This window comes from Hypanus sabinus, chromosome 4, assembly GCF_030144855.1.
Source record: "Hypanus sabinus isolate sHypSab1 chromosome 4, sHypSab1.hap1, whole genome shotgun sequence".
In the NCBI taxonomy this organism is placed as follows: domain Eukaryota; kingdom Metazoa; phylum Chordata; class Chondrichthyes; order Myliobatiformes; family Dasyatidae; genus Hypanus; species Hypanus sabinus.
Genome location: NC_082709.1, coordinates 117,714,991 through 117,740,752, shown reverse-complemented (window position 1 = coordinate 117,740,752; position 25,762 = coordinate 117,714,991). Strand labels below are relative to the sequence as shown.

Here is a 25,762-nt window from a genome sequence, read left to right as displayed (position 1 = left end):
TTTCAACTGTCTACTCCCTAAATTCCCTTTTGTAGGATTTCATCTCTTATCTATGTCCTTGGTACCAATATAGACTGGTATGATAAACTTTATTTAACTCAAATTGTGCTTAATACCTTTCTGTTTATGGAGCATAAAGCTCCTACTTATACTTCATTGCGGATGCAGAATTCTGACTTTTGAAGTATTAGGTTCTGGCTACACACCACTTTTCCTTTTACTCACTTTCATTACAAGCCTGATAATCCCCAGGGCCTGCTAGAATGCTGAAGATGTGCCTATGAGCCAGCTGTATTTCTAGCTAGGTGCTTCCAACACAACTACGACACTGGTATCACTAAGTGAAACTTATGTGCGTCACAACCCCCCGCCCAGCAATATATTCTGCCCACGTAAAGTTGGGTAAATTCATTTTGGCTAATTACTGCACTATCAGTCCGCTCCTCAGTCATCAACAGGAGGTGGCTGGCTGTTGTTAACAATGCTGTCACCTGATATTAGCTCACATAATCAGCACTCTTCAGTTTTATGACGTAAGGTAAAAAATAATATCTTCTGGTTCAGCTCTTGTGTATGGAGAGTATTGCAGATTTTTTAGAAGTTGGTTATCAGCCAGTTTCATAGGATGGAGCATAAACAAGTTAAATAGCTGTCCAAGCTGAAGCTGGGTTTCTGTATGATTACTCTTACAAGACATATTGTGTACTCCATTTTTACTGAATCTGAATTTATTAGGGAAGAGTACTTTCTTTCAAAACATTTTAGATTTCAGAATATTTAAATATTATAAAGAAATTTAAACATATTTTTGGTTTGTTTATATTACTTTAACAAAAATTCTCATTTCAACATAAACATTAGGATTTATGACACAAAGTTCGAAGAAAATTTATTTTTGAGGTATGTATATGTCACCATATAGTATCCTGAGATTCGTATTCTTGCAGGCACTCAAAGGAGAAAAAAGAAATACAGTAAAATCAATGAAAAACTACACATGAAGAAAGGTGAGCAACCAATATGTAAAAGAACACAGTCAAAGACAAAAATAAATAATACTGAGAACATGTGTTTTAGTGTCCTCGAACATTCATTGTTGAAGTGAGTAAAGTTATCAATGCCAGTTTTGGGATAATAACTGTTCCTGAACCTGGTGATGTGGGACCTAAAGCTCCTGTACCTCCTTCCTGATGGCAACAGCAAGAAGAGAGCATTGGCCTGGATAGTGAGGATCTTTGATGATGGATGCTGCTTTGATGGACTGGGCTGTATCCACTACTTCTTATAGGTTTTTCTGATCTTGGACTTTGGTGTTTCCATCCCTTACCATGATGCAACCTGTCAGGATACTCTCCATTAGAAGTTTGTCAAAATGTTAGATATCATGGTGAATTTATGCAAACCTCTAAGAAAGTAAAGGCACTGCTCTGCTTTCTTTCTAATGATAATTACATGCTGGTCGCAGGACAGATACTGCGAAATGCTAAAGCCAAAGATTTCAAAGTTACTAACCCTCTCAATCTCTGATTCCCTCATGAGGACTTGGTTGTGGACTCCTGTCTCTTCCTCACGTAGTCAATAATCAGCTCTGTGATTTTGAAAACGTTGACTGAGAGGTAGTTGTTGTGGCACCATTCAACCAGATTTTCAGACTCCCTCCGATATGGCAATTCATCACCACCTTTGATTCGGCCAACAACAGTGGTGTTGTTGGCAGACTTAAATATGGGATTAGAAAATGTCAACATTGCAACCATCTGATGAACAAAAATGTAGGGCTGAGGCAACCCATTCACTATTTGTTGTGGAAGCTTAGCGGAAGTAGAAATTCAGGAGAACACTGTATGGAAGCTCTCATTTGCTTGGTGCACTGGTGCGGAATATTGTGGACAAGCTTAAGTTGTAACCGAAGTCAGAAGTTACAATCAATTTTCTCCTATGCAGAAGTGTTATTGTTATGAGTTGGGAAAGTAATTGTGTCCCGTTGAATGCTTATCCTGTCAGTGGATTTAGATAATATTGTGGAGACAGTGCTTTGCAATCATTGTGCTCTCTCAGGCTAATATCCCCAGCATGGAGACCTTCAGCATGTCCAGTGGCCTCCACTCTGCAAGCCACGTTGATCAAGTGCCCAGTATTTTATTCCCGAAGCTTGCAGAAAACTCTGTCATTGCAAGAGATTATCAGGTGAATGGGCACGTGGTTCAGTGATATTCTTAAAGCATCCATGAAAATCTTAACCATACCTGCCATTTCCTGGGCACTGTTGGCTGAATCTTATGCTCTTTTTTTAAAAACAAAAGGTTCAATGTACTGTAAATGGCAGAAGACATACACCTACCTAGCTCATCAGGCAACTTCTGCCTCCACTTTAGCAATATGCAAATCACTCAATGGCCTCATCAACCACCTCAGAGCCTACAGGACTGGAGTGGAAGTAAGTTATCCTGATTTATGAGACACTGACTAGGGACAGAAGGAAGAAGAATCACAATTCACCATATGTTATATTGTTGAAAAAGGTAACAAATTGATCCCACAAGATAATGTAGTTGTAAATGCCTATCTAGTTTGGTATTCAGAAACTTTGTTTATTAAACTTTATAAACCAACTTAATAACTTGTATAGTCTGTTCACTTCTGTTTTCCAAGGTAGGAAAAGGAATTAGAACAACTATGTGTCTCATTTGTTGATTACAGCAATGTCATATTTCAGTTATAAAATTCAGGAATATTATTTTATTAGAGACTGCCATTTAAGAAAATTAATGCTAAAATGGGAATCTACTTATTATATAGAGTGTGTACATCAAAGCAGATATTAGATCCTGAATTAAAATTACAGTGCTGTGCAGATGATCAGAATATCTTAATTATAGATGGACTTTATAAAAGAACAGAAGGGAAAGGCAATTGACGTGCACTGGAGCTTAGACCACTCAAAAGTCTCACGCATACTTACAACCAATCATTCAGTTCAAAATCAAATAACATTAATTTATTCCCTTAAGGTCTTGTGTCTCGAGGATAAACTTGTTATTTTACAAATGTGATGCAGGCATACAAAGAAATACAAAAGTAATTCATGTAAGGTAGAAAGTAAAAGTAAAAACAGAAGGTGTAAGTAAAATAAATGGACAAGATCAAAAATGTCTTCAGCAGCATTGATTGATGGTGAGAGCTGGACACCAAAGAGGAACATCATCTCCTTAGACCCTAATTTACTAATTTTCCAGTTTCCAAACCACTCCTGTGAGAGAAGGGCAGTCAGATAGTTACATGGGCAACTTCATTTCCTCAAGTGTTTACTGGACTTAAGGTTCTTTGTTTACAAATTTTCTGTCAGCCCAATGGTTAAAACTAGCAGATATATTGAGAGTCGCATGAGGAGATACAAAAAAATCAAGGCAAGAAGCTGATCTATATGGTATTTCCCATTTGTGAGATGAAAACCTATAGGAAATCTAAATTTTCTTTATAGTTTTTTTATTGATATTTTTGTCAGTAAAACTCTGTTAATGCCCTTTTTGAGCTCTTTATTGACTTGAGATTTATGTTTGATCATAGATATGGAAAGTTGAATTGCAATTTTTTTTTATCCTTCTCAGATTATCTGTTCAGTTTTGCCACTGCTGCAACAAAAAAGATATCTGAATCAGTGGTTGAGACTGCACAAACTATAAAGAAATCTGTGGAAGAAGGAAATATTGATGGTATGATTGACAAGGTTTGTACTTTTCAATGGAAAGACATTTGTGTACTTCCACATTGGGCAAATAGGTGTTAAGTAGTAAACTATATTGATTATTGCAGTTTGAAGTTTTTTTTAAATTTATTCGGAAGAAGTGACTATTGCTGGAACACCCAGAATATATTGTCTATTCACAATGGTTCATAGAAAAGGTCGCTGCCGTGCCTCCCTATTGTATCGGTGTTAGTAGGGTTTATTGGGTGGAAAGCTCATGGATTTAGAGCTAATGATACAAAGTAAATGAAGATATAAAATCAGACAGGTGGGGTGGGCACCTTCTAGAAGGTAGATGTCGTAGATTTGGGAATTATGAAGAGTTACTTTCAAGGAAGTAAGAGTAAATATAATGCATTGATTTCCCTTGGGAAGTGTTACAATTGCATGTAACATTTTCAAAGAACCAGTACAGTAACTTTGTGCAATAGAATGTAATCATTCCACTTACCTCACCAAATTATTATATGTTTTGTGTGTTTACATTTGCAACATTGGTTTTTACATAAACTGGCAAAATTGGATTTTTTTTATTTTATTAAAATTGCTTTTCTTTTCTTGTCTTCTCTTCCTATAAGCGATCTACTTTTAACCACAAGAAAGGACTTTAAATAAAGCCATCCTTACCATTTCAGTTTTAAAAATGTTGTTCACCTTGTGAGAAATTTCAAAACAACTTCAAAGATTGCAGAAATCTCATATTTTTACATGTATTATATAAAAATAGCAAACACTATTACTTAAATAAAACTAGATAAAATTTCCTATTTAACATTCCGTTATTATAAAAGAAGGCTAACTTGCATGAAGATAATTTCATGGCTAATTTTGAATTTATTCACATAGATATGATATGAATTTCATTCTTGTTTACTGATGCAAATCTCAGTTGCAACTGCAAACAGTTGTTGATATCTAATATGCATCAAAACTTTTGTGTTATGGCCACAATTTAAATTTTAAAACTATTTATGTTTAAAATTATTGTTTCACAGAAGTCACTTAAGAAGCACATCACTGATATATGAAGATGAATTTCCTGGGTGCATGATTAAATTTTATTCAGCTGATAGCGAGTTTGCCATGTTCAACTGTTTGCCAAAGTGTATGTGTAACCATTTGCTTTCACATTTTAGACTATCATTGGGGATTTCCAAAAAGAGCAAGACAAGTTTGTGCAAGAAAAGCTTGTAAAGAAAACAGGTGCTTTCCTTTTCTCATATTATGTGACTTTTTAATATTTTTCCATCTTAACATATTTAATATTTAGTTCCTGAAGGTCTTTTCAAATTCTGTAAGTCCTTAATCTGTTGAGCGTTTCTTTATCTAGATAGTTTATTATACATTAAAATAAAAATCACCAGTATGCACTAAACTAATTTAGATGTTTCACTTTCCACTGCTTTGATCTTGTGCTATTTTTATCATCTATCATCATGTAATATGCTTTTAAAGAATTTGCAAATTTGCTATTCGCCATGAAAAAGACAGTGATTCCAATAATAGCCAATAATGTAAAGAAATATTAAAAATCTACATAAAATATTGCTGCCTGTGCCACCTTTCAATAAGTATAAGAACAGGATGATTTGGCATGAATGTGATGCAGGGAGCAGGGTTTCAGATTTCTGGATCATTGGGATCTCTTCTGAGGAGGATCTGACCTGTACAAACAGAATATGTTACATCTGAATTCAAGGGGGACCAATATCCTGGGGGCAGGTTTGCTAGAGCTGTTGGGAGAATTTAAACTCATTTGATGTTTATCACTGAAGTGATAGGTCAGAACATGGGGCAGTTGGTGTACAAGTAGATGCGGTGTGTAGTGAGACTGTGAGGAAGGACAGGTCGGTGATAAGGCAAAATTGCAGTCAGTGCAATGAATTGAGTCCTTCTGCATACTTCCTGGAGCTAGATTAGGAGAATGGGCAAATAAGTGGCAGATGGAATATAGTATTGGGTAGTGCCATGCACTTTGGTAGAGGAAATAAAGCCAGAGACTATTTTCTAAAAGGGGAAAAAATTCAGAAATCAGAGGTGAAAAGAGACTTGGGAGTCCTCGTGCAGAATTCCTTAAATGTTAATTTGCAGGGTGAGCCTGTAGTAGGAAAGGCAAATACAATGTTAGCATACAGTTCAGGAAGATTAGAAGGCAAAAGCAAGGTTATAATGTGGAAGCCTTATAAGGCATTGGTCAGACTGCATATAGAGTATTGTGAGCAGTTTTGGGCCCCTTATCTAAGAAAAAATATGCTGGCATTGGAGAGAGTCCAGAGGAGGTTCCCAAAAGTTATTCCAGGAACGAAAGGGTTAATGTATGAAGAGTGTTTGATGCTCTGGGTCCGTACTTGCTGGCTTTTGGAAGAATGAGGGATCTCTTTGAAACCTATCAAATATTGAAAGGCCCAGATAGAATGCATGTGGAGAGTATGTTTTCTATTGTGCGGGAGACTAGGACCAGAGGGCACAGTCTCAGAATAGAGGGATGTCCATTTCTAACCGAGATGAGGAATTCCTTTGGCAAGAGGGTGGTGAATCTGTGCCTTTGGAGGCTGAGTCATTGGGTATATTTAAAGTGGAGGTTGATACATTCTTGATTAGTATGGGTGTCAAAAGATTGTGGGGAGAAGACAAAAGAATGGGTTTGAGAGGGATAATAAATCAGCCATGATGGAATGGTGGAAGAAACTCGATGGGCCATTTGGCCTAATTGTGCGCCTATGTCTTATGGATTAAAGTGATTTCAGCTGTCTGAGAAAACCACATTTTTTTTTCCGTGGTGTTCTAATACTTTTCATACACTTTAGGAACTAAATTCTAAAAACCCTATTATTCTATGAAAAGTCTCAATCAATAGGTTTTTTATATATTTACTTGTATTAAATGTTTGTTCATAAATCATTTATCCAAAGTGAAAGTTTATGTGGGTATCCAGATTGATGAGGTATGGTTAGGAGAATTAGCCCTCTGATTTTGTGCAGATTGTCTTGCAAACTCAAAAAACTTTGATAAGTTTAAAGTTGTAGTATAAATGTAGTCTGAAATTCTATATACGTGTGATAAATTTTAGTAAGAGTAAAAATTTCAGTGGTAGCTTAAGCATAATTTCTTTTTAATAAGATAAAATGTCATTGTAAAAACAGTACTTTGATTTTTGCAGATGCTGCTGTACCTCCTTGGGTTGGATACAGTGAGGAAGAAACTATTCAACAGCAAATCTTAGCGTTGTCAGCAGTACGTCCGATTATCTCTAATATTTTTAGGTGGATTTGTGTAAGATGATGTTTAAGATCAAAGACTTTAACATACAATAAAATTCTGTTAATTTGCCATACTCAGAATTTAGCGAATAGTGAACATGTGAATTATCGGAATTTTACCGTACACAAAAAACTTTTTTTTTAAAACAGCTTCATTTTGCTTAGGGAATATATTACATGACCTAGAACTGGGCAATTAAATAAAGTACACCATTTTTGAAATTGTCCCTCTCACAATATAGCTTGAAATTTATACCCGGCCGATATTTTCCTTTATTGAGATATTGCTTAAATCTTATTATCTGATTCGTGCTGATTTGTATCACTAGTAAAGTTGTATATCTTTTGTGCTGCATTTTTAAAGTTTAGAATATCCATCCTTTAAGTTCAAGTTTAATCGTCATTTAGCCATATGTGAATACCAATGAATCCAGCCATATGAAACAATGTTATTTTGATGCAAAACACAGTACCAGCAGTCACATATAGCACACATAAGACCGAAGTACATTTCAATCACAAAAAATAGTCCCAAGTACAAGTCCATGAATGTTGCACCAGTCTACTGTCGAATAGAGTACATGCAAACACTCAAGGACAGCACCGACACCAGCATGGACCCCATGCCACACCACGTCTAGCACTAATTCCAATGCCTCTTTCCTAGACTGCTACAAGCAGGTGACAGCATGGCTTCAGGCTCAGTCGTCGCTGTGATCAAGACCACGCAGCTTCCCCCTGCCACTGGTCCTGCTAATAAACCAGTGAACCAGACTTGCAGCATTCCACATTACCAATGTCCAACAAGAACAGCAACTAACAGTCACGACTGCACACTGCCTTCGCACACCAACTCCAGTGTCTCTGTAGAAAGCAGCAAAGTAGTCTGCACCAGTGCACCCCCAACGAGCAACTTACTGATGGGCTAGACATGCAATACTTTAAGCTCTTAATGTTCAGCAGGGTCTTGCGATCGTAAAAGACATTAACACCTTTGGTTTGCCCTGTAGAAGCTGATACATCTGAGCAAGCTGCCATCTTATCAGAATTATATACATAACACAAGTCAAAGTGACATCAAATTCTCTGTCTGAATCTACAAGATAGGTTAAACTATAGTTCAGTGATAACACTGAAATTCTCAACAAATGATCATCCTCATCGATAGTATGAAATCTAAAGCCTGATTTTCATTTTTGTTGTTCTGGGCCATTCTAATATGCAACTATACGTAAAAATAATTCCTATTACTTTTTTCAGTACAAGATTCAGAAGCATGTTCTTCCCAGATTTCTGAACAGCCCAGAAACACTTGCTTGTTATTCCTTTTTGTTTTGCCATAATGATTTTTTAATTTATAGTAATTTAAGTCTTTGCACTGTACTGATGCACCAGAACAAAATTTCATGATAAGTCAGTGATAATAAATCGACTTCTGACTTGCTTTACTTGCAGCAACTCATCAATACCAACCCACCTTCAGTAATGTGCACTCTAAAAGCACCCAGACACTTTTTTATATAGGAGGTTGGATTTTATTCAGTGATTTGCTGTAATTTATAGCCACGTTCTTGATTAATCTTAATGCATGTTCTCCAGTAAGTTTTTTTTAAACATAGTACTTGAAAAGGTAAACTGATCTGTGTTCCCAGGAGAGGAGAAATTTTCTGCGAGACCCTCCAGCAGGAGTCCAGTTTAATTTTGACTTTGATCAGATGTATCCTGTTGCTGCTGTAATGCTTCAGGAAGATGAACTCCTAAACAGAATGCGATTTGATCTTGTTCCGAAGTTGTAAGTTTTGCACTTTCCTATGTTAAACAAAAATGCCAGAACAAAGTGAAGGCTAAATAAAATTACTGTATTTGTCTTTTAATAAAATCTAACTCAGGACTAGTTAGATCCCTTCTACATGTACTTCATATACAATGCTAAAATTGAAATTTTCTTTACTGACAACTAATTTGGTAAGTTGCAAATTTGCAGCAGAGCACTTAATATATTAAGATGGAGTGTGAATGTGTAGAACAGCCTGATAGATTGGGCATCGTTTTATCAAAGTGGGAGAGTCTGCACAGCAGAAGCATTTTTTTTTTACAAATTTTACTGTAGTTCATTTTATTTCTGTAAATGCCTGCAAGAAAATGTATTTCAAGGTAATACATAATGTACTTTGATACTAAGTATATCAAAGGACTGGTAAATTTATCAGAATCTGATGGGAGAGGAGAGTGGACCATGGGTGAAAGGGAAAGAGAAGGGACATTAGAGGGAGATGATTGGCAGGTAAGGAGACCAGAAAAGGTGAGAGAGGGGCCAAAATGGGGAATGGAAGTAAAGGAAGGGGGAAAGAGGAAACATTACCAAAAGTTAGTAAAATTGATGTTCATGCTACCAGGATGGACCAAGACAAAATATGAAGTGTTGTTCCTTTAACCTGAGAATGGCCTCATCTTGGCAGTAGAGGAAGCCATGGACCAACATGTCTGAATGGGAATGGGGATTGGACTTTGGGAGATTCTGATGGTTGCATATGGTGCAAAGATGCTTAACAAAGTGGTCCCTCAATTGATAGCGGGTCTCGCCGATGTAGAGGAGGTCACACAAGGACCACTGGATACAGTAGATGACCCTGACAGACTTGCAGGTGAAGTGTTGCTTCACCCAGAAGGACTGTTGGGGCCCTGAATGGTGATGAGGGGGGAGGTGAAAGAGCAGTTGTAGCATTTTCTGCTTGCAGGGATAACTGCCAAAGACAAATGGACAAGGGAATCACAGAGGGAGCAATCCCTACAGAAAGCAGAGAGTAGGGAAAGATGGTATAAACCCTTTGAAGATGTTGGAAGCTGTGGCAAATGATGTGCTGGATCTGAAGACTCGTTGGGTGGTAGGTAAGGACAAAAGAATATCACTGTTAAGAGAAGAAGCTGGGAAATGGAGGAGATGAGGGTGAGAGTAGCATCAATGGTGGAGGAAAGGAAACCCTGTTCTTTGAAGAAGGAGGACATCTCTAATGTTCTGGAAAGGAATGCCTCATCCTGGGAACAGTTAGCAGAGACGATGGAACTGAGAAAGGGGAATGGCATTTTTACAAGTGACAGAGTGGGAAGAAGTATAGTCAATAACTGTGACAGCCAGGAGGTTTATAAAAAATATCAGTAGGCACACTGTCTCTAGAGATGGAAACAGAGATCAAGAATGGCAGGAGAAGGGTCAGAAATGGACCAAATGAATTTGAGGGTATGGTGGAAGTTGGACGCAAAGTTGATGAACTTGGCAAGTTCAGCCTGGGTGCATAAAGCAGCATCAGTGCATTCATCAATGTATCACAAAGTGTTGGTTAGCATTACCAGTAAAGGCTGGGAACATGGTCTGTTCCACATGGCCAATGAAAAGGCAGGCATAGCTGGGGCCCACATGGATGCCCATGGCTACACATGGGTTTGGAGGTGTTTTTTTTTCCAAATGTATTGATTCAGTAATCAGACTTTGCTGAGAAATATTCAATATGTCATCCGCTTAACAGTGCAGAACCTCTTTTGTTAGAAACCTGCAAGGTCTCATAAATTAAAAGAGAAATCTGAGTGACTTAACATTTTTTTTAATTAGTTTCTTTAATGGGATATTGAATAATCCTCTTAAAAGAAATATCTATATAGGCAAATTGGATAATGTTAAGAAATATTAACTGTTTAATTTTGATGTGATTAACTATTCCTTTGTGTCTACAAAGCATTCATTTTGAAGACTAAATATCTACTGAATCTGTTTAAAATAGGACTTATTTTTGGTGACCTTCTATTCCAGAGTGAAGGAAGAAGTATTTTGGAGAAACTACTTTTACAGAGTGTCACTTATCAAACAATCAGCGCAGCTTACTGCTTTAGCTGCTCAACAACAGGCAGTTGACCAAGAGGACAGAGAAGACAACAATACAGATGATCCCTGTTTGACAGGTAATGGGTCATCTGTAGAATTTAGGCAAATTATATTTTTATATAGTAAGCTTCCCAATTAGAAAATGGTGCAGAAATTACAGGCAACACGCAAAGCACTGCAGATGCTGGAATCTGGAACAACATACAAAGCGCTGGGAGAACTCAACGGGTCAGGCAGTATCTATGGAGGGAAATGTACAGTTGACTTTTTGGGTCAAGACCCTTCAGTTGGACTTAAAGATGGCCAGTATGCCTAAAACCTATACTGATTTCTCTCCACAGATGCTGTCTGACCTGCTGCATTCTTACAGTGTTTTGTGTGTTGCCTGTAATTTCTGCACCATTTTGTATTCCCCAATTATGTTTTCTCAATTTCATTTTAAACTTGGTCTTAATTGAGATTTCCTGGTTTCCGATGCTCCTTAATTTGAAGCTGGGTGTTTTTTGGTGGTGGGGATGGAGGAAGCAAAACTATATTTAGCTTCCAATTAAAATAGGGTGCCAGGTTTTCCTGTAATGGAACCTTTTAAGTAGTCATTTACAAGACCTGCATTTAATTGGTTTTAAATACTGTTATATAGTCTGAGAAATTATTGTATTATTTCTATTTATTAAATCAGTTGATAAATTATATTTCACCCTCTTCCATTCCCCACCTCAGTGGTTTCTGATTAGTGAAGTGGAGTTTGAATGACCTACAGCTGGCTGCTGAGTAAACTGTTCGTAATCAGAATCTGGTTTATTACCACTGATATAACCATATAACAATTACAGCACGGAGACAGGCCATCTCTGCCTTTCTAGTCCGTGCTGAACGCTTACTCTCACCTAGTCCCATCGACCTGCACTCAACCCATAACCCTCCATTCCTTTCCTGTCCATATACCTATCCTATTCTTTATAAGACATTGTTATGTATTCAGGCAACAATAAATATATGAGTTCGGCAAGGGTTCCTTATAACAAACACGTTTATTAAACACAGAAAACAAACCCCCCAAAAAGTAAACAAACACTACCGTAACCAGAAACCAACTGCGGTGCGGCAACCCAAACAGTTCTTAAAGCGATATTGCAAAAACAGTTCTTTAAAATGGTATTGCCAAAAGTTCGATATGCTCACAGTCTATTTAAAAGGAGAGACTTTATAAGACGATTCAAATTCTCTTTCACGTCGCTTGGCTTCGATCCCCGACGTCGAACTTCCCACGAAGAATCTACGAAACGAAACGGCTTAAAGGCACTGACCTTTTCTCCCTCACTACCTTCAATCCTTTCTGGTAAACCCAGGGATTAACACAAAGATAGTCAACGAAATCCTTCCATATAAGGATCAAACAAAGGTTGAAACCCGTTTCACCGTAGAAAGTGATTCTCCTCGATCTTTAACACCCGAACTTCGATCTTCGCTCTCCACAAATTTCTTGAACTAGCAGAATCGTAAAGAACCTGCTGGCAATGACCTTTTAAACTTTAGGCATTAGATAAAAACTTCATCCTTCAACTAAACTGCGTCATCACTTAAAACACGCAGTGGCATGAAGTCAACCTGGCAAATCCAGCCACGAACTGCCCCTCCGCACAGAGTGGGGTCTACCTTTTATAACCTGTAAAAAAAAAACACCTGTCACATGATCTCTACTGGTGGGAAAATGACGTCATTCCACCATCACAAGACCATTACCTCAAGTCCAGTATAGCTTCAACCCCAGTCATGTGACAAGGGCACCACTGTCATGTGTCACGAGTACGTAACAACATAAAGAATGGCTATTAAGTTATAATAAGAAATAAATAGTGCAAAAGAGGAATAGTGAAGTAGTGTTCAGAAATCTTATGGTGCAAGAAAAAATAACATCATGTGTGTCTTCAAGTTCCAGTACCTTCCTTGTGGTGGTAATAATGAGAAGAGGGTATGTCCTTAATGATGAGTGAGGGTCCTTAATAGTGGATGCCTCCTCCTCCTTGATGGTGAGGAGTGTTGTGTCTGTGATGGAGCTGGCTGAGTCTACAATGCTCCGCAGGCTCTTACAATCCTGTGCATTGGAGCCTCCATACTAAGTGGTTTTGCAACCAGTCAGAATGTTCCCTAACGTATATCTGTAGAAATTTGCTAGAGGTTTTGGTGACAGTCCAAATCTCAAGCTCCTGATTAAGTATGGCCACTGGCATACCACCTTTATGATGACATCAATATGTTGAGCTCAAGATAGATCCTTTGAGATGTTGACACTCAGGAACTTGAATCTGCTAATCCCTCAGCGAGACTTACGTGTGTTCTTCCAGTTTCTTTCCTGAAGTCCGCAGTCAACTCCTCGGTTTTACTGACACTGAGTGCAAAGTTATTGCAACACCACTCAACCAGCCAATCATTCTCACTCCTGTACACCTCCTCATTGTCATCTGAGATTCTGCCAACAGTGTTATTGTCATTGTCAAATTCACAATGGTGTTTGAGCCAAAACTAGCCACATTATCATGAGTGTAGAGTGAATGGAGCAGTGGGCTGAGCATAAAGGTGTGCCTGTGTTGATTGTTAGTGAGGAGGACTGGCCTCCCAATGAGGAAGTCAGAATCAGTTTAATATCACCACCATACAGTACATCGTGAAATTTATTGTTTTGCAGCAACTGTATAGTGTAATATATAGTAATAAAAACAACAAATTGCAATAAGTACATATAAAAAATAAGCAGTTCAAAAAGAGAGGGAAATAAATACGACGTTCATCGGTTCATTATGCATTCAGAAATCTGATCATGGAAGGAAAGAAGCTGTTCCTGAAACGTTGTGTGTGTGGCTTCAGGCTCCTGTACCACCACCTTAATGGTAGCGATGAGATGAAGGCATGTCCTGCATAATGGGGGTCCTTAATGATGGATGTCATCTTTTTGAGATGTTGCCTTTTGAAGGTGTCCTTGATGCTGGGGAGGCTACTTTCAACTTTCTGCAGCTTTTACCGATCCTTTGCAGTGTCCCCTCCATACCAAACAGTGTGTGTTCCTTCATCTTACCCTTCCTGAAGTCCACAGTCAGTTCCTTTGTCTTATTGACATTCAGTTCAAGGTTGTTGCTGTGACAGCACTCAACCAGCTGATCAATCTCATTCCTGTATGTCTCCTCATTACCATCTGAAATTATGCCAACAATATTTGTGTTGTCGGCAAATTTTTAGATGGCGTTTGAGCTGTGCCTAGCCACACTGTCATGGCTGTAGACAAGAGTAGAGCAGTGGGCTGAGCACGCAAACTTGAGGTGTGGTAGTGTAGTGTTGATTGTCAGAAGGAGATGTTATTTCTAATCCGAACAAACTGTGGTCTCCCTGTGAGGAAGTCAAGGATCTAGTGGCAGAAGGAGGTACAGAGGCTTAGCTTTTGGAACCTTTTGATTAGAACTGGAGTATGATCATGTTGAATGATGAACTGTGGTCAATAAATAGTGGCCAGACATAAATATTAGTGATGTCCAAGTGATCCACGGCCGAATGCAGAGCCAGTGAGATTGCATCTGCTGTAGACCTATTGTAGCGGTAGGCAAATTGCAGAGGGTCCAGGTCCTTGCTTAGACAGGAGTTGATTTTAGCCACGACCAACTTCTCAAAGCACTTCATCACAGTAGATGAGAGTGCCACCAGGTGATCGTCATTGAGGCAGCTCACTCTGCTCCTCTTTAGCACTGGTATGATTGTTGCCCTTTTGAAGCAGTTGGGAACCTTTGCAGCAGTAAGAGATTGAAGATGAACATGAACACTCCTGAGAGCTGATTGGCACAGGTTATCAGATCTCTACCAGGAATACCATCAGGGCCTGATGCCTTGTGAGGGATCACATTCTTGAAAGATATTCTGATGTTGGCCTCCAAGATAGAGATCATAGGTCACCAGCTGCTGCTGGGATTCTCATAGATGTAGTTTTATTCTTCCTTTCAAAGCATGCATAAAAGGCATTGAGCTCATCTGGGAGTGAAGCATCACTGTCATTTATGATTTTAGGTTTTCCTTGTAGAAAGTAATACCCTGCAAACACTACCAGAGCTGATGTTCATCGAATTCCGTCTCTATCCTCAAACAGAATTCTTTTTCCCTTCTTAAGACAGTCTTCCATAGGTTGTACCAAGACTTCTTGTATAGTTCTGAATCACCGGTCTTGAATGCTACAGATCTATCCCTCAGCAGACAATGAATCTCCTGGTTCATCCATGGCTTTTGGTTTGGATATGTCCAGTATGTTCACAAAGGCACACACTCATCTACACTGGTTTTGATGAAGTCAATGACAACAGTGGCATTTTCACTCAGACTCGAAGATGAATCCCTGAATATGTCCAGTCCACCGACTCAAAGCAGTCCAGTAAGCACTGCTCCCCCTCCCTTGGTCCTCACTACTGGTACTGCAAACTTTAGTCTCTGCCTTTACGCTGGGAGTAGAAGTACAAGCAGGTCATCGGACTTTCCAGAGTACGGGTGTGGGATGGGACAGTTAGTGTTCTTGATAGTGGTATAACAGTGGTCGAGTATGTTGGATGTTCTGGTTCCACGGATGATATGTTGGTGATAGCTGTTCAGAGACTTCTTCAAGTTGGTCTCATGAAAATCTCCCACAATGATCAGGAAAGCATCAGGGTGCAAAGTTTCATGTCTACTGATTACATTGCTCAGCTCCTCCAGAGCCTGTCTGAGGTGGAATGTACACTGCTGCCAGGATGACGGCAGAACACACTCAACAGATAAGATGGATGACATTTGACTGTTAGATGTTCCAAGAAGGGTCAACAGGACTGAAACAGAACTGCCACATCTGTGCACCACAGTGAGTTAATTATAAAGCATACTCTACGTCCACTGCCTTTTAAGAGACTGAGCTGTCCTGCCTTCGCAAAGAATGGTGAAGCCAATGAGCTGCGGCGCTGCATCTGAAATGATTAGTATGAGCCATGTTTCTGTGAAGCATAGTACATAGCAGTCTCTGATGTCCCTCTGGTGCAGCAATCTTGCTCTGAGGTCTTCAATTTTATTTTCCAGCGACTGTGGTTTTGCCACCAGGATAGCTGGGAGTAGAAGTTTAAAGCCTCTGCATTTCAATTTAACTTGTAAACCGGCATGGTGTCCCCGCTTCCGCTTTCTTAAAGGGGAACTGCACCTGTGATCCAAGTCTGCTGTCCGAGGTTTGTCGACTTTACTTATCGTTAGATTTTTTTTTAACATCTTCAAGTGATCCTGCTTACTGAAGCATCCATGGATGTGAGTGTGGATTTCAGCTGAACAGGAGTATTTGATAATTCACATCAGAGCTGCATGCAGTTGTCCATTAATGGCGCCATCTTGAGTTGATGATCCTGTTGCAGAAGGTGGTACAGAGTCCCAGGTTTTGAAGCTTGTTGCTTAGTACTGAGGGGTTGATGGTGCTCAACACAGAGTTGTAATCAATAAACAGCAGCCGACGAAATATTGCTGTTGTCTGGGTGGTCCAAGGCAAAGTGGAAAGCCAGTGAGATTACTGTAGACCTGTTGTGGTAATAGACAAATTACAGCAGGTCCAGATCCTTCCTCAGGCAGGAATTAATTCAAGCCATCACCATCCTCTCAAAGCACGTCATCATAGTTGATCTGAGTGCTACCTAGCAATAGTCATTGAGACAGCTCACCCTGCTCTTCATGGCAGAGGTATGATTGATACCCTTTTGAAGCAGGTAAGAACCTACGGCTGCAGCAGTGAGAGGTTAAAGATGTCTGAACATTGCAGCCAGTTGGATGGCACAGGTTTTCATATCCTGTCAGCTACACTATTAGGGCCTGACACCTTGCAAGGGTTCACCCAGTAGATATCCTTTGTAAGGAGAGACACAGAAGGTTGCAGATGATGGAATGCAGAGCTAAAAACTGCTCTATGCCTTTCTGCAGAATCTCTACCCAAAACCTCAACGTTGACTTAATGCTGGCTTAGTGGGAAAAGCCAGAGTGTTGTCTCTCTTGATTAGAGGTCTGAGTCATATGGTGTGCTGCAGGGATTGGTGCTAGGTTTGCTGTTGTTTATCATCTATGTTAATGATTTAGATGATAATGTGGTAAACTGCAACAGTAAATTTGTAGATGACACCCAGATCTTGGGCACAGTGCACAGTGAGAAAGTTATCAAAGCTTGCAATATGGTTTGGAGCAGCTTGTAAATGGGCTGAAAATTGGCGGATGGAATTTAATGCAGACAAGTGTGAGGTTTTTGGAGTATATCGGGTTAGAGCATACACTGTGAATGGTAGAGCACTGAGTAGAACAAAGGAGCCTGGGAGTATAGATCCATAATTCCTTGAAAGTCACATTACTTTCTTAAACAGGGTCTTGAATACAGGAGCTGAGATGTTATGTTGACATTGTATAAGACATTGGTGAGGTCAGATTTTGAGTATTACAATCGGCCCTCCTTATCCACGAGCTCCGCATGCACAAATTCAACCAACTGCGAATCGAGAAAACCCGTAAGTGCTCTTCCAGCACTTGTTGTTCAAGCTTGTACAGACTTTTTTTTCTTGTCATTATTCCCTAAACAATGCAGTATAACAACCAGTTTGCATAGCATTTGCATTGTATTAGGTATTATAAGTAATCTAGAGATGATTTAAAGTCACGGGGGGGGGGATGTGCATAGGTTACCGTTGATCGGGATGGAAAAAAAATTGTAAGTTCTCTTTACTATGTAAGTCGGAACAGGTACATCCGGTATTTTTTAGTGTCAGTTAGTCAAACGTTTGTCTTAGTATATAGTATATATTTTACCTTTCTGTGCATATAAAACACTTAAGAACATATGTTTCAGTGCCGGGCTCAGGAAGTTCCCGAGTTCGATCCAGTGACAGACCACTTCCGAGTGCGCTCTCCTTCTGTGCCTGGTTGATGTGGAGAATCAAAAACCCAAAACCCCAAAACCCAATAATTAAACCACTGTGTTGCTTAGTAATAATTGTAGCTTTCATTGGGGCAGGGCCTTTCTCACTTTATCCTTTAAAATTGTTCCGATCATTGACCGACTGTAGCCTAACGCTTTTCCAATGACCAATAGCGTTTCACCTCTTTCCGATCGCTTTATTATTTCCACTTTATTTTCAATCATGATCGTGATTGTTTTCGTGAACAGAAACACTGAGGATTCAGAGCTCAGCCGCCAGATCCTAATGTCCACTGCACTGAGACAGTTTAAATAAGATCTGGGGTTCCTCTGGGTCCTAAGGTCCACCGCATTTAGACGGTTGAATAAGGGACTTGAGCATCTGCGTTTTTTTGGTATCTGCAAGGGGTCCAGGAACCAATCCCTCACGGATAAGGAGGGCGAACTGTATGTGCAATTCTAAGGAAAGATATAAATAAGTTCAAAGGAGTGCAGAAAATATTTACATGGATATTGCTGGGACATGAGGACTTGAGTACAGGGATTGGTTGAATAGGTTAGGACATTATTCTCTGGAGTGCAGGAGAATGAGAGGAGATCTTATAGAGGCATACAAAATTATGAGGGTTATAGATAGGATGAATGCATGCAGGCTTTTTTCTCTGTTGATGGGTGAGACAAGAACCAAAGGTCATAAGTTTAAGGAGAATCTAAGGGCAACTTAGAAGGTGGTGCCAATGTGGAATGATCTGCCAACGGAAGTGGTGATTCCAGTTCACTTATAACATTTAAGAGATGTTTGGATAGGTACGTGAATGAGAGACATGTGAAAGACTATGGTCCAGGTGAAGGTTGATGAGACTAACCAGGAAACCCAGCTGACACAGACTAGATGGGATGAAGGACTTGCTTCTGTGCAGTATTGCAATGACTCTATTCCCTTTCTAAGCCCTCTCCCCACAGATGCTGCTTGACCTGCTGAGTTCCTCAACCTTATCTGTTTTAAAAGGGATGATGTTTAAAGTCAATTTTAAAGTATCAAATTTATACCTAATGGCCCTATTTCAAAATTTGTAAAACATAGTAAAATCAATCAAGAATTTCAAATAATTTGAGCCACAATTAATAAAATATAATTGCCATTAATTTTGTAAAATAGATTATTAATTTGGCTGAATTTTCCGAGCATGGCAAATTGACAATACTTTGATGCCGTTTCGTTTTAGGCTTAGTCCCCATGTACCTCCTCAAGCAAAGGTGCAATAAGTAAACATATTTTATCTCTTACAATAAATTATCAAACAATTATATTGTTTATATTTATTATTAGGAAAAAATACTTTATAACATTGTTTTCTTTTTCAGAAACAATAAGGTCAAAAACACCACCATTTCCTATCAAAACTCAGACAGAATCTCCAGAGGTAATTTATATTTCAGTGTTAATAGCTTATTACCCCACTAAGTACATAAGTTTTGTTTGGGCAGTAATGTAGTATTTGTTCCTATTTCTATACAGGAAATAAAATTCTACAAGAAAAAGTTATTTCTTGATTTTATTTTCAGGAGGAGGAAGAAATTTCTACAAGTCCAGGTGCTACAGAATTTATTAGTGATGCATATGATGGATGCAATTTAAACCAAGAGGATCTACGGAATGAAATTAAGCAGTTGGTGTTAGATAAGAAGGATGGTGATTCAAAAGAAAGTGAGTTATTCAGATATAATAGCAATTACAGCTTGACATTTCATTTCAATATAATTTGTCAAAAAACTGAAGAAATAAGTTTTTTTTATCTAGTCTGTACAATATATTGTCAGTGTTAGATTAAAAAAAAACAGCTAGTATATGATGCAATTCTAATAGCATTTCCCAGTCTTTGACCAAAAGATATAGGAGTAGAATTATGCCATTCATCCCATCGTGTCTGCTTTGCCATTCAATAATGATTTATTATCCCTCTCAACTCTGTTCTCCTGCTTTCTCCCTGTAACCTTTGATGCCCTTATTAATCAAGAGCCTATCCACCCACTTTAAATATATCCAATGACATGGCCTCCACTGCCACATTTGGCAATTAATCCCACAGATTTGCCACCACCCACTGTCTGAAGAAGTTCCTCCTCATCACTGTTGTAAAGGAACGTCTTTCCATTCTGAGGCTGTGCTCTCTGGTCCTAGACTCTCCCACTATAGGAAACATCCTCTCCATGTCCATTCTATTTAGATCTTTCAATACCCAATAGGTTTCAGTTGTATCCCCCACCTTTCAGTGTTTTAAACTCCTGCAAGCATCCTGGGATAACTATCATAAACTTCCTCTGAACTGTCTCCAATTCCAGCACATCCTTTCTTAGATTTGGGGCCCAAAACCACTCATGATACTCTGGCAATCACCTTATAAAGCCTCAGTATTATGTTCTTGTTTTTATATTCTAGTCCTCTGGATAGGAATGCTAACATTGCATTTGCCTTCCTTGCCACCGACTCAACATGCAAGTTAACCTTTAGGAAATCTTGCATGAGGACTCCTAAGTCCCTTTGGTTCTCTAAATTTGCTTCTCATTTAGAAAAGAGTTTATGCTTTTATTCCTTCTACCAACATGCATGACCATACTCTTCCCTATACAGTATTCTGCCTGCCTCTCCTTTACCCATTCTCATAATCTTGTTCAAGTTTTTCTGCAATCTGCTTGCTTCCTCAACACTACCTGCCCTTCCACCTTTCTTTGTATCATCTGCAAACTTGACCACAAAGCTATCAATTCCATTATCCAAATCATTGACATAGAACCTGAAGTGTTCCTAACACCCTCGTGGACACCACTAGTCAGCAGAAACCAACCAAAAACTTCTTTCCATGCTAATTTCTTTCTTGTAATGCCATGGGCTCTTGTTTAGCAGCCTCTTATGTGGCATCTTGTCAAAGACCTGAAAATCCAAGTAATCAACAACCACTAACTCTCCTTTGGCTGTTCTGCCTATTATTTCCTCAGAGAATTCCAACCAGTTTGCCAGGCAAGATTTCCCCTTAAGAAAACCATGCTGATTTCAGTCTGTTTCATTGTGTGCCTCCAAATACCGAAATGTACTTCTTAATAACGGACTCGGTAACATCTTGCCAACCATTAAAGTCAAACTAACTGCCCTAAATTCCCTTTCTTCTGCCTCTCTCCCATCTTACCTTGCAATTTTCCAGTCCTCCAGAAGCTTTCCAGAATCTGGTGATTCTTGAAATGTCTCCACAATCTCTTTATCTCTCTTTCAGAGCCCTAGGTTGTAATCAGACTGTTCCAGGTGACTTATTTAATTTTAGATCTTTCAGCTTCTCAAACACCTTCTTAGTAATATTGACTACACTCATTTCTGCTTCCTAACAACTCAAATTTCTGACTGGTGTCTTTACTGTGAAGACTGACACAACATATTTATTCAGTTCATCCATCATTTCTTCATTCCTGTGTCACTACCTCTCCTGTGTCATTTCCCAATGGTTCAATGTCCATTCTTGCCTCTCTTTTACTCTCTAAAAATCTGAAAAATCTTTCGCTATCCTCGTTTTTATTATTGGGTAGCTTACCTTCATATTCTTTTTCTTGCTCCCTAAGCGAATCTGGTTCATTACATGACAGCCAATCTGGAATTACCTTTTCATTAGTGTGTTCAACCACAAGCTTGGTTTCTTATACTTTGTGACCATCATGTAATTCATTTTTTATTTTAATAATTAGTTGGATTTTAAACAAAAGATCTTTTACAGTTTAAAGCATTCTGTTTTAGATTTGATTAACCTAATTTTAAGCCACTTTAATATGGAGCTTTAATTACAGTTTAATAGTTTTGTGATATACACAATTGTTATTGTTATATTATTCTGACTTTTTTTGCTAAGCAATATTTGCAGCCATTCCGGGTTACATATGCAGTTCGTTGATCGATTTCGAACACAGATTAAAAAGGACAATGCTCTCATAATGTAAATAGGATATGAATAACAGAATATTCAATTCTTAACCTTTGACAGATTAGTTTGATTTAGCTGCTCTGCCACTGAGATTAGGCCAGATTGCTTGACATCTATAACGGGAAAAGTCTTAGAAGCTATTATTAAATATAATAGTGCACTTTTTTAAAAAAAAAAGTAATCAAGGTAATTGGACAAAGTGGACATGGCTTTGTAAAAGTTAAATCGCACTTGACTAATTTATTGGGACTGGCTGATGATGTAGTGACATCAGTGCCGGACTTCAGGGCGAAGGCTCCTGTGTTTCAATCTAGCCGGCTCCCTTGCACGCTTTCCATTTGTGCTGGGGTGAGCATTGAGCTAGCAACTCGGCCTCGTAAAAAAACAAGAAAGCCTGCTAAAAAACTGCCATCACGACGGCGTCCCGATAACTCCACTCAGAGTTAAGGGCTACCTTCTTCTAATTTACTGGAGTTTTTTGAAAACATTATTGTCTACAGATAAAAGGGTGAACTAAACTTGAATTTCCATGAGGCATTTCATCAGATGTGGAATCAAAGGGGAAATAAACAAGAATGTTCTGAGAGAGAACATACTGGTGTAGCTAAAAGAAACAGAGGAGACATTTGGTTGATAATATATAGCAAGTGATGGGACTAAGGAAAATCTTATAATTAAGTCTATTTTTTAAAAAAAATCACCCATTTAAGACAAATGAATCAAATTTTTGACATAAGGTCATGAGTTTTTGAGCAACAGAAGAAAGCTTTTGAGCATTTTTAAGGCAGAGGTAGTAGATTGCTGGTGAGCAGAGAGGTGAAAAGGTGCTCAGAGCATATGGAATTAGGAGTCAAGATTATGTTTGGATCAGTCATGTGCTGAGCAGGCTTTGGGGTCTGCTGGCCTGTTCCTGCTCTCAATTCTGTTTGTGTTGTGATTCTTGTTTTCATGGGTTACTTCTGCTAAAAGTTACTGTGAATGGTTATTTGAGAAACATTGTTCCAGATTATGCATTTTTAATAAGTATATCCATTGTAACAGAAATATTTTTCCCAATAGCATCTGCTGACTGGGAAGAGGAACTGCAGAAGGAACTTCAAGAGGAACTTCAAGATTATGAGGTGGTGGCTGATTCAGGAAAAACAGATGAAAATTGGGAGAAGGAGATTGAAGAGCTTTTGCAATCTAATGGTTGAATTTGGACAGTGCTACACTCCAGTATTTTCACTGGCACAAATCTTGACAGGACTGGTATAATTCTAGAATTTTCTTCACACAAAGTCATCTGAGAAGATAACTTTTAACACTAATTTGTGGAAATCATTATAAAATGGGACTTGTCGTATGATTCTCCATAATCCAGAGTAATTTTTTATATTCTCAAGGCAGACGAGAAAAGTTGAATTTCTAATTACAGAAATTTATGCATTCTGTGTTTATACCAACCATTAATACCACTTAATGCATTCCATGCAGGTGTAATAGTAACCTGTAGCTGAATATAAAATATCTGCCTGGAGTAAGTAAGATTAAGTATTCATCAGGTTTCATTATGCCTCTTATTTTTGTCCCAATTAGATGATAGAAGTTAGATAACTTCCTTAACAAATTAGTTAAGGACTTGATTTAATTCAACTGTACTTATTACAAGCAATTGTTTGGTCTTAAGTTTTTTTTTGCAGAATTAAATCAAACTATTGCCAAAATAATCAAAATTGACTGTTTTGCATATCAATTAATAAAATGAAACAGACTTTCATTTTTTATGGAATAAAACTTGATAAACAGCTATATTTCCATAATGCTTATGTTGATTAAATAGCAATCCCTTGATCCTTCAGGGTTTTATTTTGTTGAGAATTGGGTTTGGACATAAACTTTAAAACTTCATAAAACATTGCAGAAATTTGCATAATTATATGCAATTACATTTTGTCAAGAAATATTAGTCACCAGACTTCAAATGCTGGAAATGTAGATATATTTATATTTTGCTTTCGCATTTATATTTTTGTGAAATAAGTCAAATCCTGTATTCATGTTGATTCTGAAAGCTGTTAATGATTAAAAACATTTATGCTTATTTTAATAGTTCTCTACTCCCAAGGTTTATGCCTTCAATGGTTAAAACATTGGAATATCAAGTCTGCAGCAGTAATTTATTACCATTCTCTGCACTGAGCTCCCACCTTTCTGATGAACTAGAGAATTAAAGTGATTTAAAGTAGGTAAATGACTTGTTATCACTCAGAGATCGTATCTGCATTGTCTTTCAGCCTGGATTGTATATTGAATAACTAGGTCCTTTGTGTTTCAGTAAAATGCTTTTTTAGTTTCATCACAACACTTTAAGGCTTTAATAAAAGCTTAATTTACTTAAAAGTTGTACGAAGTTTTACTCCCAAGCTAAGTGGAGGCTTAATAATTGGTTTTCTTTTATTTCTTACATTTTATAATAATAATAATAATAATAACAAATACAGATGATGTGGTTCTAAGTGCTTTACAATGGGGTAAAATGCAAACATGAAAATAAAAGAAACTTATGAAGAAACATATTTGAAATATGTCAATCAATATGCAAATAACATTTAAAATCCAGTGAATTCCAATTAACCAGGCCATCAGTTAATAGGGACAGCTACTTATTTGAAACAACACTTAAAGAACAAAAGCTAATTGAAAAAGTAGCTAGGATTCTCTTTGTTTAATTGGGACTGGAGACTGGTGCCAGTTTCTAACTAGCATCAGTCACATGCATTTATTGGCTGTTAGTCGTGACAGGTGCTTAGAGCAAACAGTATTTAAATAGCATTGGTTGCATGTGTTAGTGTTCAAAAAGCAGTGATTTTTGCCACTGATAGTCATAGAGAAGTATGGCACAGAAACAAGCCCTTTGGCCCATCTAGTCCATGCGGAAACCATTTAATCTGCCTTTTTCCATCGATCTACACCGGGACCATAGTTTTTCACACCCCTACCATCCATGTATCTATCCAAACTTATCTTAAACATTTGATAGCGAGAAATAAGCAGTGAGACAATTCACAACTGTATTGCTCACTGCAGTTTCAAGCATTCGGGCTCAGAGGTGCCAGAAATGGCCTGGAGTAAACATGAAAGTGATGTTCAAGATAAGAATTGTGAAGAATTTGAAGGTATTGATGATCATCTTGAATGTTGTAATAAAAATGAAGATTTGGAAAATGCAATCGTTGAAATCATTATATGATGGCAGTACAGTACCTGCACTAAATGTCTGCACTGATTTGTTCATTTTGAGTAGGGGTTCTGAACTTCTTTAATGCCACAGAGTCCGACCATCAACCGAGGGGTCTGTGGACTCCAGGTTGGGAACCCCCAAGTCAATCAAAAAAGCATTTTGTAAACTGGGTGAATTCCTCCAAAGATAACCATTAGGAACTAATATAATTTTATAATACTGTAGTAATTTTGGTCATGTTTTAATTTGTTCTGTATTTCATTTAAATACATAATGTTACTTAGTTAAATGATAGTTTGCCTTTTTAAAATCTTTTTAAACTATTTCCTTGGAACTTCAGCTAATTGGGACAGCCGCTTAATTATGCCAAAATGCATTGGTCCTGATTTGTCTCAATTAACCAGATCCAATATTTCCCAAAAATGGTTCTTTTAAAGTAAATGTAAGCAATATTTTCACTATTATATAGAATAATGTGTTCTAGAATAATAATTCTATTATATAGATAAGTGAAGCCATGAGGGTGGGAAAGGTAAATGGCTAGAGAAGATGGAATCTGATAGGAGAGAAGAGTGGACCATAAGAGAAAGGGAAAGAGGAGGGGAGCCAGGGAGAAGTGATAGGCAGGTGAGAAGAGGTAAAAGGCCAGAGTGGGGGAATAGAGGAAGAGGGTTTTTTTTTCCAGAAGAATAAATTGCTACTCTTACCATCTACTATATCTATACCTCTCATAACTCTATGAACTTCTCTGATAT

The 25,762-nt window shown here is 38.1% G+C and overlaps 1 protein-coding gene across 1 annotated transcript in view; it reads left to right on the top strand.

Moving 5' to 3' along the window:
- Positions 1 to 25,046, top strand: part of syap1 (synapse associated protein 1) — a 37,056-nt gene extending 12,010 nt beyond the window's left edge. The window contains exons 2-9 of the mRNA XM_059968012.1: positions 3,609 to 3,727; positions 4,882 to 4,948; positions 6,906 to 6,979; positions 8,658 to 8,797; positions 10,811 to 10,959; positions 19,185 to 19,243; positions 19,386 to 19,527; positions 22,844 to 25,046. Of these exons, the coding sequence (XP_059823995.1) occupies positions 3,609 to 3,727; positions 4,882 to 4,948; positions 6,906 to 6,979; positions 8,658 to 8,797; positions 10,811 to 10,959; positions 19,185 to 19,243; positions 19,386 to 19,527; positions 22,844 to 22,980 (887 nt within the window). The 3' untranslated portion in view covers positions 22,981 to 25,046. The remainder of the gene's footprint in view (positions 1 to 3,608; positions 3,728 to 4,881; positions 4,949 to 6,905; positions 6,980 to 8,657; positions 8,798 to 10,810; positions 10,960 to 19,184; positions 19,244 to 19,385; positions 19,528 to 22,843) is intronic.
- The last annotated feature ends 716 nt before the right edge of the window (positions 25,047 to 25,762 follow it).